This window comes from Lissotriton helveticus, chromosome 3_1 (genome assembly GCF_964261635.1).
Source record: "Lissotriton helveticus chromosome 3_1, aLisHel1.1, whole genome shotgun sequence".
NCBI lineage: Eukaryota > Metazoa > Chordata > Amphibia > Caudata > Salamandridae > Lissotriton > Lissotriton helveticus.
Genome location: NC_136061.1, coordinates 131,007,062 through 131,025,222, shown reverse-complemented (window position 1 = coordinate 131,025,222; position 18,161 = coordinate 131,007,062). Strand labels below are relative to the sequence as shown.

The following is an 18,161-nucleotide window of genomic DNA, read 5'->3' as shown; positions in this document are numbered from 1 at the left end:
TACTGGAACACCTCTAGCCAATGCTGAGGTTGAAGATTTAGCTCTTGTAGAATGAGCCCTTATGCCCTCTGGTGGTTCCTTATCGGCCAAAGAGTAGCAGATCTTTATACAGAGGACGATCCATCTTGACAAAGTTCTTTTATGGACCGCTCTTCCTCTTTTGCAGCCAGCAAACCAAATGAAGAGCTGGTCATCCAATCGACAGTCTTTAGATCTGTCCAGGTAAAAGGACACCGCCCTTTTGAGGTCCAGACGGTGTAACCTCTCCTCCTCCTTGGAAGGGTGTGGGGGAGGATAAAGGTTGGGAGGGTAATGGATTGACCAAGGTGGAAAGGAGTCTCCACCTTAGAGAGAAAAGCAGCCCTGGTCCTAAGAACCATTCGATCAGCATGAATGGTCAAGAAAGGGGGCTTGGAACTAAGAGCCTGAAGCTCACTTACCCTCCTTGCCGAGGTAATGGCAGCCAGGAAGACTGTTTTAAAAGTCAAAAGCCTCATAGGACACTTGTGTAAGGGCTCAAAGGGAGCACCCATCAAGTATGTTAAGACAAGATTTAAGTCCCATTGAGGCACAATAAAGGGAGTAGGAGGCAATTTATTAACGAGACCCTTCAAAAATCTTAAAACCACAGGAGATTTGAAAAGAGACGGCTGGTCCGGCAAACATAGAAACGCGGACAAAGCCGAGAGATGACCCTTGACTGTGGCAACAGCAAGTCCTTGCTGCGCCAAAAAGAGAGCAAACTGGAGAACATCAGATAAGTGGGCTTTCAAAGGGTCAACAGATTTTTCTCCACACCAGGTGACAAATCTAGACCATCTATATGAATAGATGGACTTAGTGGAGTCACGTCTAGCTGAAAGAATGACATTCACCACATCTCATGGGAGAGAAAAGGAATTCAGGTTGCCCCGTTCAATCTCCAGGCATGAAGGTGTAATGTCTGGAGGTGGGGGTGTAGAACCAGCCCCTCCATCTGAGAGAGGAGGTCTGCCCTGTAAGGGAGACGGAGCGGCGGGTGAGAGGAGAGGTGGAGAAGATCTGTATACCACACCCTTCTTGGCCAGTCCGGGGCGACCAATATGACCTGGGCCCGGTCTTGGCGAATCTTCCTCAGAACCCGAGGAATCAAAGGTATGGGAGGAAACGCGTAAAGGAGTTGTCATCCCCAACTCAACTGAAACGCGTCCCCCAAGGCCCCTTGCATCGGATACTGGAGACTGCAGAATGACAGGCAGTGAGCATTCTCGCGAGTGGCGAACAGGTCCACCTGAGGAGTCCCCCACGTCCGAAACACGTGACGAACCACCTCCGGGTGAAGCCTCCACTCGTGGTCGGCCGAGAACTGCCGACTGAGACTGTCTACACGCACGTTCAGAACTCCGGCCAGATGATTCGCCATTAAACAAATCTGATGGTCCTGAACCCAGGACCAGAGACGCAGAGCCTCTCTGCAGAGACACTGCGACCCCACTCCTCCCTGCTTGTTGATGTACCACATCGCGGTCGTGTTGTCCGTCAGGACTTGGACCGACCGACCGCGAAGGGAAGGGAGGAAGGCCTTGAGCGCCAAACATATCGCCCGCAATTCTAGAAGGTTGATGTGAAGCAACCTTTCCTCTGGAGACCAAAGACCCTTGACCTCCAGGTCCCCCAGATGAGCACCCCACCCTAGAGTGGATGCATCCGTTATTACTGTGGCCACCGGAGGAGGCAGCTGAAAAGGCTTCCCCTGAGACAGGTTGCCTTCCACGCCCCACCACGACAGATCCGCCGCAGCTTCTCTGGAGATCCTCACTGACTCCCTGAGATCTCCGTTGTGTTGATACCGCTGCCTGCGGAGGCACCACTGGAGCGCCCTCATGTGCCAGCGTGCATGGTTGACCAACAGAATGCAGGAAGCCATCAGACCGAGCAGACGAAGGACCTTCAGGACTGGAACGACCGCTCCATTGTAAAATAAAGGAATCATTTCCTGTATGACGCGAATCCTTTGAGGAGGAGAAAATGCGCGACATACAGTTGTGTCCAGTACAGCACCTATGAACAGGATGCGCTGGGAGGGCACCAGGTGAGACTTGGGTACATTTATCGAAAAACCCAACCTGTACAACAACTGGGTTGTCTCCTGCAGATGATGGAGCACTCTCTCTGACGACTCTGCTTTGATCAGCCAGTCGTCCAAATAGGGGAATACAGGAATCCCCGACCTTCTGAGATGCGCTGCCACCACCGCCATCACCTTGGTAAAGACTCGAGGCGCAGTAGTAATTCCAAACGGAAGGACCACAAACTGATAGTGTTGCGATCCCACCGTAAAACGGAGATACTTCCTATGCGACTTCGGGATTGGGATGTGAAAGTACGCATCCTGCAAGTCGAGCGACACCATCCAGTCTTCTTCTAGCAGCGCTTGAAGAACCTGGGCAAGGGTGAGCATCTTGAATTTCTCTTGTTTCAGATAGAGATTCAAGACCCTGAGATCCAGGATTGGACGAAGTCTGCCATCCTTCTTGGGAATCAGGAAATACTGGGAGTAGCATCCTTGACCCCTTTCCTGCTCTGGGACCACCTCTATCGCACCCTTTCTTAATAGAGTCTGCACTTCCTCCTGTAGAAGCAACAGATGTTCCTCCGTGCAAAAACCTTGGCAAGGAGGGTAATTGGGAGGAAATTCCCGAAAGGGAAGGGCATACCCATTTTCTACAAGATTGAGAACCCAAAGATCTGATGTAACTGATTCCCAATCCTGTAGAAAATGGGTAAGCCGACCTCCCACCGGACCCACATGATCCTGAATGGCGGATCTAGGACTGCTTTTCTGAGGCTGGAGGGTTGGAGGAAGTGGGGGAGGAAGAGGCTTGACGTCCACGAGGACGTGCTCTTTGCTTTCCCATGTAAGATCTGTACATGGAATTGTTCTGCTGCTGCTGTTGTTGTTGCTGCTGCTGACCTTGTCGGTAATTCCGAAAGGAAGAGCGACCAAAACCCCTGAATCTCCTGTTGGTCGAAGAACCTCTAATCTGGAGACCTAAAGATTTAGCAGTCGCCCTACTGTCTTTAAATCTCTCCAGGGCCGTATCAGCTTTCTTCCCAAAGAGACCAGATCCATCAAACGGCAGATCCAGCAAAGTCGCCTGAACATCCGCCGAAAAGTCTGAGGATTTCAGCCAAGCTGATCTTCTAGTGGCGACAGCAGTGCCCATGATACGTGCCACCAAGTCCGCAGTGTCCAGACCACTCTGTATCACTTGGCGAGCCGCTGCCAGTGCATCCAAAATTACCTTCTCAAAATCCTTCCTGTTGGCATCAGGAATCTTAGGAGCTAAAGTACGCATAGTATCCATAAGGGCATGCACATACCTCCCCATCAGACAAGTGGCATTAGTTGACTTCAACGCCATGCTTGCAGAGGAGAAGGTCTTTTTAGCCACCTGATCCTGTTTCTTTGCCTCCTTTTCACCGGGGACCTGAGGAAAGGCACTCACGTTCTTTTTGGAATAGGCTGCTTGAATGACTAGACTCTCTGGTGATGGATGAGACGTCAAAAAAGCTGGGTCTTCAGGTGCAACCCTGTACCTTCTTGCCACACTCTTAGATACTGCAGGAGCTGACAGTGGTTTTTTCCACACCTCCAAAATGGGCTCCGTTAAGGCATCATTAAACAGAAGCAATGGTTCTACCACAGAACTAGGCGAATGCAAAACCTCTGTGAGAAGATTGGATTTAAACTCCACTGTTGGCAAAGTCAATTGCATAAGTTCCGCAGCCTTCCTCATCACCATATGATAAGGCTGGACCTCCTTAGAAGGTGTATCAGAGCCTGAAGGCAACTCCCACTCCGGAGAGAAATCCAGGCTACCAGCGTCAGCCAGTTCCTCAAAACAGTCCTCCTCCAATTCACCTTCCTCCATATCAGGATGCGACTCCATATACCTTCGCTCTTCCAAAAGGCGTTGAGCTTCCCTTCTGGACCTCTCCTTTACACGCCTCGCAGCCGGATCCACCAACGGCTCAGACGGAGCCGGGATCGACGTCGGTATCGAATCCGATGGCCCAGCGGGATGCTCTCGAGGTCGATCTGGAGCGGGCGACGCCGGAAACGGTGTCGACGACCTCAGCGGAGCCGGAAATTGCCATGGCGGCGTCGGAGCCGGCATATAGGGCATGAATGGAGCAGGAGGATAGGAGTGAGGGACTCCTAGATTGAAGGCCAGAGGACCCATGGGACCCGAAGGTGGGCCAGAGGGGTACCACGCCCTTGAAAAGACGCCATACATAGTGTTCAAAAACGCCGATGGGTCCTGGCCTGGGGTTGGAAAGGGTGGCTGTAAACCCTCATGCTGGCCTTGTGGAGGGTTCGGATTCGGCTCTTCGGCAGGTGCAGAATCCACATCCACCTGAACCTCTTCCTCAACTCGGGCCGGAGACGGATTCGAAGCCGGAATCGGCGACTGCACCCGTGACTCCGAAGGCGAGGCCTCACCTTCAGGTTCTGAGACATCCAGCGTAACCACCTTAGAACGTACCTTCTTCGGTGACCTCGACCTCGAGCCCGACTCCTCACCGGAACGACGTCGGGACTCATGCCTCCTCTTCTTATGCTTCCTCTTCGACTTCGAAGCATGCTCTGAAGCGGACCTCGAAGACGACTCCTCTCGAGATCTGGATCTTGACTTCGACCTCGACCTCGCCCTTCGAGAACGAGACCTCGAAGATTTTCCTTTTACAGCCTTCAGCTTCGCTACCAGGAGCTTGGCCTCTCTTTCCCTCAGGGCCTTCGGGTTCATCTTCCGACAAGACGAACATCCATCCACATCGTGATCAGAGCTCCAACACCAAATGCAGTCCTCGTGCGGGTCAGTTATGGACATCATTTTCCCGCACTCCCTGCAGGGCTTGAAGCCGGTCTTCTTTGTCGACATCGTCGAAGAGACAAGAAACAAAGAAGCAGAAAGCGGTAACAAAAAGGCAACAAAGTACCAGTTGGCTACTGAGATTCCCGAAACCGTTAGCGTCGAAGACGCGGAAAAAAGGGAACTGATGTCATCACGCCAGCGTGGGCCTATTATAGGCGTCGGTGACGTCAGCGGAGTCGCGTGCGATGCCGTGTCTCTATGACGTCCAAGTCCACGTCGGCGCGAGGCTACGAAAAGGATTTCCGAATGTTGCTGACGCAAGGGGATATTCACAAGGTGAGGAATCCACACGGCAGATGTATCTATCAGAAACCCACTTTCCTACACTCCTCTACACGTATCACTAAGAGGGAACGCTGCGTAATCATTATCCACATGAATGAGAATCTTATTCTGTTGTCAACAAGGGAACAGAATGCACTCATTAACTAAATGAGAGTGAACGCCAATGGGGGAATAGTATCCCCATGGTGACAGTATCACTTAGTGAATGCTATGTTGATATTAATCCTGTTGTAGGAATTATATGTTAATAGAACAGTGTGAAATCATTTCCTTATTGAGGAAACAGGCTGTAGAAACGTTTCTTGAACTAGGAAACCGTGATTAATACTTACCCGAATAAGGACTTGCTAGATAGCCATGATATGCCAGTGAGAGCCCAGTATGACATAATTGCCTTAAAGTTTAAACAGTATCCAGTGATTACCCAAATGAGAGTGAATAATAGGCAATCACATCATGAGCAACAGAGCTCACCCATTACTCAGATGACAGTCCATTACACACAATATACTTCAATAAGAGCAAATGCATGCAGACATTTTATGCAGGACTCATCGCAGTGAGGGAACAGTGTAGTCATGACCACCAACTAGGAGGAGTTAACTGCAATCATCACCTCAGTGAAGGAACACAAAGTATTCATTACACAAAGGAGAGTGAACAGTGCAGACTTTACCCCAATAAATGAACATTAGAAAGTCACTACTCCAAGAGAGAACAGCGAGAAGGAATTACCACCGTATGAAGGAAAAGCCCAGCCCTCACCAAATGAAGTAACAATCAAAAGAGTCATTAGCCCCAAATATAATCAGACATTATGCAGACATTATAGCAACAAGTAAACTGTATGAAATGGTCCTGCTGCAGGATGTAGAGAAGCAAGCACAACACCTTCTGACTCTTTTTACAATAGGATGTGTATAATAAGGAAGAAAAGAATAGAGGAGTAGAAGACAAAAAGTTTTTGAATGCTCAAATCACTTTTAACATAAATTGCAATCAACAAATATTTGAATGGTAAATACATGTGGAAAATGATGAGTGTGTAGTATTATAGCTGTATTATTTCAAAATGGATTTGTTTTAGGTAGAGTCAAAGCTTTCTCTGCTAAAGTACAAAACATGAATGTTTTAATAAGAAACTCAATCATTAGACCAGTGTCACAGCTTTGCAGTCATTTCAGTAATAAGGGATCAATATGCTAGCAATATCCCAACCAGAGGCCCTATCTCTTCAAAGATGAACACCAGCATTGATAAGTCTGCAGGGTGCCTGAATTTAGATACTCTTTGCTATCCATCAACCACATGGCCTTTGTCCAGTATAAGGTCTCAGAAAAAAGTTTGCTTAATGTACATCTACCTTTCCAAATTTCAATACTGGGTAATTATTCATAACTCACTTTGCCCGGGTAGCTTTGGAGAAATTTGATCTTCTCGTATAGCTTGATGTTGTCCGCCCGGAGGTTATCCAGCTCGCTCTGGAGCGCTTGCATTGTGTGCTGGGTCATGCGGCTTTCCTGCAAAAAAATAGACACAAAGAATTAGGCTGTGTGATTGAACATGCTCAGCATTATTTTCTACCAAACTCAAAGAGATATCAAGACGATATGAACATAGAAATGATTACAATAGCAAGAATATTTTCTTGCTCTGCATAAAAACACTTTACCTGGGATCCTGAAAAGAACTGCAATCTTTTAAAGGAGGACATACATAAATTCTTCTGTGATGTTGATTTGAAAATGAGAAATATATCTTAAAAAAAGAGATTCAAATAACTCAGAGCAAATGAGATTAAAGATGTACGTCTGTAGAGTATGTTGGAGTTTAGATGGGCGCAGCATGCTGTTTAAACCCAGGTGCATCTCAGGATCGCTAGACTACTGGATCAATAGGCTAAATCTTAAACTGTTTCCTCAACATCAAACATTAGAAGTGGAGGTGATTGTTCCCTTCAATCTAAGGAAAACGCAAGTCCAACTCACAATTTCTACCCAAGTCTCAAAAATATATCACTGCCTTCCCTTATAATCTGTGTTGAAGTGCAAGATTAAGCATTATCTTTGTCCTTAATTGTAAGATTACACAGCAAGTGAATACATTCAAACAGTCCAGTTACTTTGGCTTGCATCAGCAAATTTAACACCATGGATTGCTGGCTATAGCCAACTTCCACCATAGCTAGGAAACTTTGCATCTACAGCCTAAATACCAACTCCTAACATATAAAGAGGATATATAATTCAGGCTTTTGGTCAAGCTAAAAGAAACTGAGCATTCCACACATTTTGATCAAAAAGAAACAACAGACATACACACATGGGGATGTTCATTGATAACTATAGAACGTCAAAGCAGGGAGGGTCACAGTCAGTTTGCTGACTCAGACTGAACTTTCCTCCTCTTTCTCACAACTGCACCAAACCACAAGCAATCTTGCTATGAATTGAATTAGGTTCTTGTATAGCGCAGCTGCCACCCTACGGGTATCCTGGCGCTCAGACTTAAATAGACCAACCTAAACACAGACCGGGATAACAGCGGGGACAAGACTAAGGATCTATGATGGCCAATGCTCATGGTTGTTCTCTACAGTCAATTGATGAACAATGCAAAGGGGCAATTTGGTTTGCGGATATCCCTATATAAATATTCAGGGGAGATAGACTCGCTGCATTCAGACAATTTTGCAGAATCGAATTAGTGAGATACTGCACATAGGTCAGAGTTTTGAATAAAGTTGTAAAGGAGAGCTGTATGGTGTAAAAAATGATTGTATATGTAATGAAACATAGTAGACCTGGATACAAGACTGATCTCGATAGGGAAATAAAAACGTAAAAAGGGGAGTGAGGTCATATTTCTATTCTTTAATATTATGTTGGCCTTTTTAAAAGGAATTAGCCAATGTAGTCTATGTTATAGGCTGCAAAATGATTTAATGCTATATCAAAATATTTAGTCTTCCTGAAGCAAGGAGAAAATAAAGCATAAAGGAAGATTTATTAGAAAGAAGTACTTCAGGATCCAGCATATGGGTGGGACCATTCAGCGCTTACGATGATCCATGGAGATCGCTTTAAGGAGATCAGGTAATTGAGGCTGGTGAACACCTGTGCAATTAACTGGGAGCACTTCCACGCGCCTGTAGTGGTATGCATGCGCTGTTCTGGGTGCACCAAGCTTTTGGTGTTTAGCATGTTTATTTTATTTAGATAAAAAAATTAAGACTCATTAAATGTTCTTCCCAGACACTTTCAGGAGATGCCAGAGTGGCGGATGTAAGTGTGACAGATATACTAGCAGACACTTCTCAGCAACCTGATATATTTAGAACAATTTTAAAGAGTAACTTGTAATATTTTCTTATTTAAGGTTTTTTGTTTTCAAAATCGTGCAGTGTACTATCATGTTAGATGCTCCACTTCCCAACAGCAGCATTTGTTCGAGAAAATGGGTTCTAGCGTCTATGGGTGCAAGGTGGCTCAGCCAGGAAAGGCTGCCTAGAGTGGACTGAATCGGATCTGAAGCAGACTGTGGTGGCAGAAGCCAACTAATTTGTAAAAGATAGATATTCATGTTACAAGTACAAATTAGCATGCGATGCTTTAGCTGACCTACAGTTAGTTTAAATAAGAAATTAGCATATCACAGTCATGATGAATATTAAACGGGTATCTCTGACATGTGTGGGCACTCTATGTATGTAGCGTCAAGTTTGCGCATAGACTGTGTGTTCATGAAACTCGTTGGCCATCCATGACATGGTGGGCATCTTTGACATGTGGTACCGCTGCCCGGCACCAGGCTCGTGCTAGGTACATGCTAACTCTCTCTGGTCTGGGGCAAGGGATCCCGGCACTGGCGGAGTTGCATTCACATAAGGTGTGCCTCTCTGGCATGTAATGTCCGTCCTGGCAAATGTGACAATCTCTGGCACAAGGTGATCAACCCTTTTATGTGATGAGTATTTTTTTTTTTTTTTTTTTTTTTAAAGACGTTTATTTAATATTCCAGTTGTACACAGCGTCTTGCACACAACCCTGAGGCTGGCCGCTATTTATCATACGAAATTATCATGACAGTAATACAATGTTAACGACCATCCCCGCCCCGTTGCTGAATATGAATATAACATCTGGATTTATTCGGATAACAATATTCACTGAACTAGTCCGTCTTATTTTATATAAAACAACCATAACTTGTCTCTATCACCAAGAGGATTAAATCATTCGATGTCCACATCCTACAGGGTTATACATCACTAGCATTGGTAAACGGGTCCTAAGCACACATATCATACTATGGAACAATCCCTATCACAAGCTACACCACCCGCCCTGTGTGGCACTCTCCGTGCCTCCTCCCATCTAGCACGACACACCTCATAATTCCACCCACGAACCCCCCCTAGGTGAAGCATAAGCCTCAGGCGCAAAATTGCATTTCCCTGAACCACTGCTCAGCAGACGTAGTCCCAAAGAAGCCCCCCTCTGAGTTCCAAAACATAGTGAAGGTCAAGACAGAGCACAGTCATAGCATCATCCCCTCTACAGGTCATCATCAGGTTCTAGCAGTTCTTCCGGGGGTCACATAGGTTCCCTCGATATTCGTTCCAATTATTCCATATTTTTGACCATTTCTTAGGGCATCCTCTATGCACATATACTGCTTTCTCTGCTACCATTGCAGAATCCATATCGTTACACCATCGAGTACATGAGGGTTTCACACCAGATCCCCATCTCCTAGCAATGTTACGCTTTGCAATGGCCATCCCCAGTGTCGCCCAGAGTTGCAATCCCTTGTTCATATCAGTTGGTGACCAGATATTCAGTATACAACACTTGGGTTCATTCTGCAACACCACCCCCGTCGCCTCCGATATCTCAAACAATACCTCCTCCCAATATGATTGTATTTTGGGGCATTCCCATAGGGTATGAAAGAAAGTCCCTGGGGATCCACAACCTCTTAGGCAAGTAGGTTCCAGGGTGCGCCCTAGCTTGTGCAGTAGAGTACGTGAATAGTACACTCTATGTAGTACTTTTAATTGTACCAGTTTCAGTCGCGAAGGTATGGTGGTCTCCCTGGGTGATGCCAGTGCATGTAGCCAGTCCTCATCCGCTATGTCCCCCAGATCCACCTCCCATCGACTGCGCAGGACCACCGTGGGGTCAGGGAGATTATTGACGAGCTTCCGATAAGTAAGGGAGATCGCCTTCTTATCCAGGTGGTCAGTGAGGAGTCTATCCTCCAGGGGGGAGGATGCAGGAAGTATTGTACCAGATGGGATAGCTCCCTGCAAGGCATGTTTGATTTGTGCATAACGGAAGCGTTCATTTACCCCCATTCCATACTTCTCTTGTAGGGCAGGGAATGAGATAATCTCCCCTCCGATCCAAAGGTCTCCAATTGTCGAGATGCCAATTAGATCCCACTTCCTGAAACCTTTCGAATTTGACAGCGTGCCAAGTTTGCGGGTATCCCAGAGTGGCGTAGCAAGTGTAAGAACCCCCTCCCACCCCAGAGCTCTCTGCGCAGTGTGCCAGATCTTGATTGTGTGAGCCGTGGGGCCCGTGAGTGTGTGGCGGCGTTTGTCACAATACAGCGCCCTCATAAGTTTGTCTGGGGGCAGGACGGTCCTGTCAAGAGCGTAGGCCGGATCGTGTTGCGGGGCATGAATCCACTGATTCACCACCATAAGCTGTGCTGCCCAGTAATACAATTTGACATTCGGTAAGGCAATGCCCCCATCGTACCAACTACGTGTCAATTTAGCCTGTGCTATGCGGGCCGGCTTACCGTCCCATAAGAGTGCGGTGATCTCTGCATCTACCGATTTGAGGTAAGTGAGTGGGACCGGAAATGGGGTGTTTTGCAAGACATAGAGGAGTCTAGGAAGTGAGAGCATTTTAAAGAGGGCCGCCCTGCCTAGTAAAGTCAACGGAAGGGAGCGCCAGTGCTTCACATCCGACTTCAGCCTTTGCAGAGGTTTCAGCAGGTTTTCTTCCATAAAGACTGTGACCTGTGGGGTGACGAATATGCCGAGATATTTAAACCCTCTGGTTACTGTTTGCAAGGTGCAGCCATGGGGTAGTGTGGGCGTTGAACCGCGCAGGACATACAAGAGCGATTTTGCCCAGTTAATTGTATATCCCGAGACCTCTCCGTAGGTCTTAAGTATGGTCAGTAGTGTCGTTAGGGACGGGGTTGGAGACATTAAATACAGCAGCACGTCATCCGCATAGAGGGAGATGCGGTCTTCCCATCCCTCTCCCCATGATATGCCCCGGATCTGTGGATCCATACGGATTTTCACCGCCAGCGGTTCTAGTATGAGGGCGAATAATAGCGGGCATCCCTGTCGTGTGCCGCGACCCAAAGAGATCACTCGTGAGGTGTGCCCATTCGCAACGATCTGTGCCAGGGGTGCTGTATATAGGAGCCTAACCCAGCCACAGAATTTAGGGCCAAAGCCCATTTTCCTGAGCACCGCAAAGAGGAACGGCCACTCCACAAGATCGAATGCCATGGTTGCGTCTAATGAGAGAATTGCGGCATCCTCCCCGAGTAAAGGAATGCGATGTAGTATCCCATTAAGACGCCGTAGATTAAGGGAGGTGTTTCGCCCCGGCATAAAGCCGGACTGGTCGGGGTGGACAAGTGTCGTGAGGTGGGGCTGCAGACGCCGAGCGAGGAGTTTCGCTAGCACTTTAGCATCCGCGTTCATCAGCGAGATCGGTCGGTATGAGGATGTCAGGTCAGGCGGTTTACCAGGCTTGTGTATGGTGACAATAGTGGCCAACCTCTGATCCGGCGAGAGGGAACCCCGCTCCAAGCAGTCTGAATACATGGGAAGCATATGTTGGGTAAGGACTGATGACATCGTTTTATACAGTTCGATTGGTAGGCCGTTAGGTCCCATCGCCTTCCCAGTGTTTAGGGCTGCTAGGGCCAGCCCCAGCTCCTCCCCCGTTAGGTCATCTTCTAGTGACTGTGCATCTTCCTGCGAGAGTGTGGAGAGAGGAATGTCATGCAGGAAGTGTGCGCAGTTATCCTCCGATATTCCGGCACGTGCTGTGTACACTGATTCATAGTAAGAGGCGAGTTCCTCCACTATTTCAGCGGGAGAGGTTGTGTGCGTGCCGTCTGAAAGTGTTAAGGTCGCTATCCATCTACTCGCCCTTTCCTTCCTCTCAATCCATGCCAGCATTTTCCCGGTCTTATCCCCTAATTCATAGACCCTGTGTAACGTGTCAGTTAACCTCGACTTTGTCATGGCCTCTGCATACGCTCTGAATTCCTGAGATGCTAACGTCAGTGTGTGTGCTGAGTCCTCCGTGGGGTCAGAGGCGTGCGCCAACTCCGCGGACTGGACCGCCGTTTCGAGTGACTCGATGGCTGCCCTCTGTGCTGCTTTATGCCTAGTGATAGTGGAGATAGCTTGTCCCCTGATCACTGTCTTGTATGCCTCCCACAGTATCGACGGTGAGTCGACCGAGCCCACATTGTCTTCGAAGTAATTAGTGGTAGCCGTCTTCAGTACTTTAGAAATGGTACAATTCTTAAGATACCCAGGATAGATCGGATAAATCCATTGCCGTCTGGTGGGGTGTACTGTGTAGGTGAGTAGCACCGGGGAGTGGTCAGATATCCCCCGCGGTAAGTGTTCAATGGATGCAATCTTTTCTGGGGGCACGGCTAGTGTCAGTAGGTAATCTAATCGGGAAAGACTATAATGTACTCCCGAAAGAAAGGTGTAATGTCGATCTCGGGGATGCTTGAGTCTCCATATATCTAACAAACCCAGTGCATCCAAGAATTCTCGGAACAGGTGATCCGCCCTGGTAGCCTCCCGAGGAGGCTGTCGATCCATAGCAGCGTCTAGTACCGCATTGAAATCGCCTCCGATGATTAATTCCCCTTCCGGGAGTCTAAGCAGCAAGTTGCCCAGGTCTTGGAAGGCCCCCTGATGCAACGCCGGGGGGATGTAGACCGTCAGTACATTGTATGGCCGTCCCTCCCATTGGCAACTGATCGCAGCAAAGCGTCCCTGGTCGTCAGCCCATGTGTGTTTAATAAGTAGGGGTGCAGTTTTGGAAACCAGGATACCGACTCCACGCGAGCCAGAGGAGAATTCAGCGTGGGTGACCATTTTAAATCCCCAGCGGTTAAGGGCCTTACAGGCTGTACCCACCAGATGTGTCTCCTGGAGTAATACTATTGTCGGCGCCTTTCTCTTAAGAAATTGGAGGACCAAACCCCGTTTAATTTTGTGGCCCAGCCCATTGACATTCCATGAGATGATAGTGAGTGGGGGGGTAACCAGTGATTGTGAGTGGGGGTGAGGCGTTAACAAATTTTGGTCAGCCATGGGTGCAGGAGCTCTTGTGTGTCAGTGGCGCTGAATATAGCATGCGGACCGGGGTCCAACAACAGTGCGTATGGGAAGGTCTGTCTGTGCCAAGGAAGAGTGCCCGGCGTCGCGCTGAGGCAACATAGAGAGTGTTCTGTGCTAGAGTGTAGAGCTGGCCTAGATAGGAACCTGAGACTATGGGCACATTGGGATCCAATTACTGAACAATCATTGTTTACTAAGTGCCGGGGCGGCAACGCCCACGAATAAGACACTCGGACCGGGGTCCCACACCATCTATCGTATCGTGTATTGCACAGAGCGGTTCCAAACCCCCCCCCTGTCCAGCCAGACGGTCCCTGGAGAACACCGGGCTCACCAGGAAGCCTCGTCTGTGGCGGCATTGATGACCTAGCAGTGTGTAGTGGTGCCAGAGTAATTGCCCTGTGGACGTGTGTACATATAACCCTAGAAAAACCATGAGACTCAAAAGAGAACAATAGAACTTTGCAAACAATCCCCCCTGCCCATCCCCCCTCCCTGCCTCCCTGCTACACGGACATAGAACCGCCCGCTTCCCCAACTTAGCAGAGTGCCTACTCCCATTTCTCCCCAATGTACTTGCTTGCGGGGTAAGTGTTCCGTGGCTCGAGTGACCCCATCAGTCACAGTCTGCTCTTCTCGTACATAGTCCAACGGCCGCCCTTTCACCTCACGTTGCCACCGATGGATCTTACAGCACCAGTAAGGAACTCATATGTCAGGACCGTGTTCGTCGGCTTCCGGCCCCTCCTCCAACTCCCTGTCCCGATTTTCGGGGGTCGATGTCGGCGAAGTTCCTGCATTGTCGACTCGATGGTTTCGCTGGTCTCTGCCCTTGCGCCTAGTTGTGTCCACACGACGCCAACCGTCCAGCCAATCCCACGCCGCCTCCGGGGTATCAAAGAACCAGGCTTTATGGTTATCTATGACCCTCAATTTCGCCGGGAACAGCATCGAATAGGGCAATTCCTTTGCTCGCAAGGCCTGTTTTACCTCCATGAAGGTCTTGCGGCGTCGGGCCACCTCGGCAGTATAGTCAGGAAAGAAGGCCAACGTGGAGTTTTGTATTTTGATGGGTGGGGAATTCCGGGCCGCCTGGAGTATGACATCCCTGTCCCGGAAATTGAAGAGCCTGGCCAAGACAGGCCTTGGCGTCGCTCCCGGTTTCGGCGTTCCACCTGGGACCCTGTGTGCCCTCTCCACCGAGAAGAAGTTCGATAGACCTTTCGGTTTCAGTTCCGTCTTGATTAGGTCTTCTATGTAAAGGTCCATCGCCCGTTTGCCTTCCGATTCCGGTAGGCCAAGGATTCGGACATTGTTACGCCTAGCCCGCCCCTCCTGATCGTCCAGCCTGTCCTGCAGTTTCTTAGTGACCGCCTCCATCCGTTCCACGGTCAGCTGTAGTTCGGAGGTGTCCTCAACCAGGGATTTCGTGACCACTTCAACCTGCGCCACCCTCTCGGTCATCTTGTGAAGGTCCGCCCTCAGTAATCCGACGTCCGAGGAGATGGCCCCCACTGTAGTTTGGACATTAGTGAGCGTCCTCATTAAGTCCTCGAGTGTCACCTTTTTCCCTCCGTCAACTTCGGGGCTTTTTCCTGCGGACGAGCGTACTTCTGGGTGTTGCGAGGGGGTCTTCTCGAACGCGAATTTGTCCAGCCTCGACTGAGCAGTGTTGTGTCGCGTTCCCTTTCCCGCCATTCCACCGGCCTTTCGTGGGCCGTCAGGCGTGTCAGCCCTGGCTAGTGTCCTGACAGTTTCTTGGCCCCCTGAGGATCAGGCGTGCAATTAGGACGGTCCGCTGACGAGGTAGGCCCGGTCAGGCGTTAGGGGCAGGCTCTGAGACTGGCACAGCGGATGGGATCCCCCAGGTCCGAGGTCGGCTAACGCGGCGAACCAAGCCAGAACGGGGGATGAGATGAGGCTCGGACAGATGGAAACCACAATGCAGAGCGCCCCGTGATTTGCAGGCCGCTACGCCACAGCGTGCTCACCGTCACCCCGGGCGATCAATGTCTCAGGGGAATGAGGGCGCACACAATGGTCAGTACTTGCTCTCCATGGAATGGGGGATCCCTTCAGGTTCAATGCGCCCCCTCAAAGTTTTGTCAGGATCGCAGCACTGGCTGGTGCACGCGTTACAGAGCCCCCAGGACGGCAGCCCCGGTCCAGGGGTGTGTCTTCGCTCGCTCGCCCCCAGGCACGAATCCGGTATGCCGGCACCTCACCAGCTCGGACCCCCGGCTCGGCAACAGCGTATGTTAGGTCGGCTCCGCAGGATGGACGGTACGCCTGGTAGCAAACGGTCGGGTTTGCCCCGTCACCGCAGCAATGGATTGCTCACCTCTGGTGTCAGGGGGGGGCGAGGGGAGGATCAAGCCACAGCGGCAGTCTCACCCATCCTCACAGATGCCGCCGAGTCCCCGGCCTCAGGACGTTTTCCACCGGCCCCTTTGACCACATCCAAGTCAAGGGAGGGGGGGTGGTGCGGGGGGGTCGCCGACCCACCTCAGGAGCGCGCCGCCACTGGTGCACACGTCCGTTGTGCAAAGCAGGATATTTCCTCCGGGCTATGGTCGGAGCCGCGATGCGGGAGCTTCCGGTCCGGTCTCCCGGCGGCCCTTCACTTCCGGCCGGATGGGGCTGCAGGACAGGCCGGTGCAGCCACGATGCGGGCAGGCCGCAGCTAGGCGCTCCACTGCGGGGCAGTTGCCGGTGTCGGAGCAACACCGGAGTTGTGGCGGAGGACGCCGCTTGGAACCCTTTCACAGAAGCAATCGCCTGAGCAGCAAAGATAACGGATGAATGCGAGGATAATGATATGGGGTCTCGGTTACCACGGAGCTCCTCTGCTAGTCAGCCATTCCAGTCGGCTGCTAGCCACGCCCCGTGATGAGTATTCTTGAAGAATGGGTGGGCATCCACTGGCAAAAGCGGAGTTCCTCAGCATACACTAGGCATATGTTAAACAATACTGAAAAGTGCTGGGGTTTGGGTTATAAAGGGTTGCATTTCCGAAATATATTTAGAGCTGCTAATATCTGAGTAGCCGATTCAGGTTATGGAGGAAATACTTACTGTTATGTTATGGCAATATTTCTTGACCACAGATGGCATATACTTGCTAATATGAATATTATTTGATGACCTGTGTGAAGTTGTGGTCTATCTCCCACCCTACCTCCCCTAAGTAGATTATTAGTCATATTGTATGGATGATAATCTAACCTGAAGGGTAAGACAGGAAATTAATAGTGAATGAGAAGTAGGAGGGAAGGAAGATGCTGCGTACACTAAAAACAGTAAGGAGATTATACTATAGTCATATTATTTGATTTGTCAGTAAAGCCAATGGTATTTTTTTTGTTTAGTAGAAAATATGTGAACTAGTTCTTTCAGCAGATTTCTCATCCTATGAATACCATCCAGTAACCCGACAGGATAAGAAATCTCCCCCATCAGAAATATTGTTATGAAAGGCAAGTAGCGTTTTCTTTTCATGGATACTTCTTCCCTTAGATGCCTCACCTTATGAGTGAGTCCCAAAGCAATACTCTCCAAGAGCTGGGATTGAATAGTGAAGTTTAACCAAGGAAGTCATGCAACAGAGTATTCGCCTTTGAGCCTCAGCATAGAGACACTCGTGATTAGATAAGGATGTAAGCAGTGAGCAGCAGAAGCCACGTACGTCCTTGCGAAATGGCACAAATGACAGCCATATGTGTTTTCTTGATCAAGACATAGCAGATCTTAATGTAAACGGTAATGCGCATTGAGAACATGTGCTTGTTTCCTGCTTTGCCCATCTAGGCTCTGGAGCAGCCCACAAAGAGCTGACCATCTGCACTATCCTATTGTGTGGTCACAATAAAAACACCACATAGGCTCCAGCCTATGTAATCCTCTTTGGTAGACTGAGGAGGAGGGAAGAGTGAGGACTGGCACTTGTGATAGACTGACACTACAGACACTGGCGGGAATTCAGAACAGTTGCAAAGTATCAGTCTATTCGAGCAGAACAAGGTGAAAGATAGCTGGACCAAAAAGGGCCTGCAGTTCATCTTAAATTGTCTGCTAAGGCCCCTTCCAGAAAGGAATATAAGTCATTTGAGAGCAGATTTGGCCTTGACAGGCCTCACCAGCGAAGTGCAGCTGGAACCTAACGCACAGTGTGCAGAGAATCCACATCTGGACATACTTTCGCCACTTGGGGCATTATGTCAAAGCAGTGCAGAGGTGCTGCTCATTGCATAATTGTGGAGACGAAGCTGCCCTTACCTCCTCGCAGCGACGTCCGAGCGTGGGGGTCCTGTCCCCCGTGCCCGGTCACATAACATCCCGGTCACCCAGGACTCCTTCTCTCTTTCTACCCCTGCAGGAACCGACACCGACAACAGAGCCCGGAGGACCGGAAACGATCTCCCGCGACCCCGGAAGTGATGACCCGGAAACGGCCGCCTCTGACCCCGGAAGTGATCGTCCGGACTACGACCCGGAAGGTAGAAAAACCCACAGAAGAGAAGGAGAGGCGTTCCAAGCAGCCGACTCGT

General features: G+C 49.5%; 1 protein-coding gene across 1 annotated transcript in view; it reads right to left on the bottom strand.

The window, feature by feature from the left end:
* The window catches only part of CUX1 (cut like homeobox 1), a 1,380,044-nt gene that overhangs the window by 80,042 nt on the left and 1,281,841 nt on the right, over window positions 1-18,161 (bottom strand). The window contains exon 18 of the mRNA XM_078679378.1: window positions 6,608-6,724. Coding sequence (XP_078535504.1) covers window positions 6,608-6,724 — 117 coding nt within the window. The remainder of the gene's footprint in view (window positions 1-6,607; window positions 6,725-18,161) is intronic.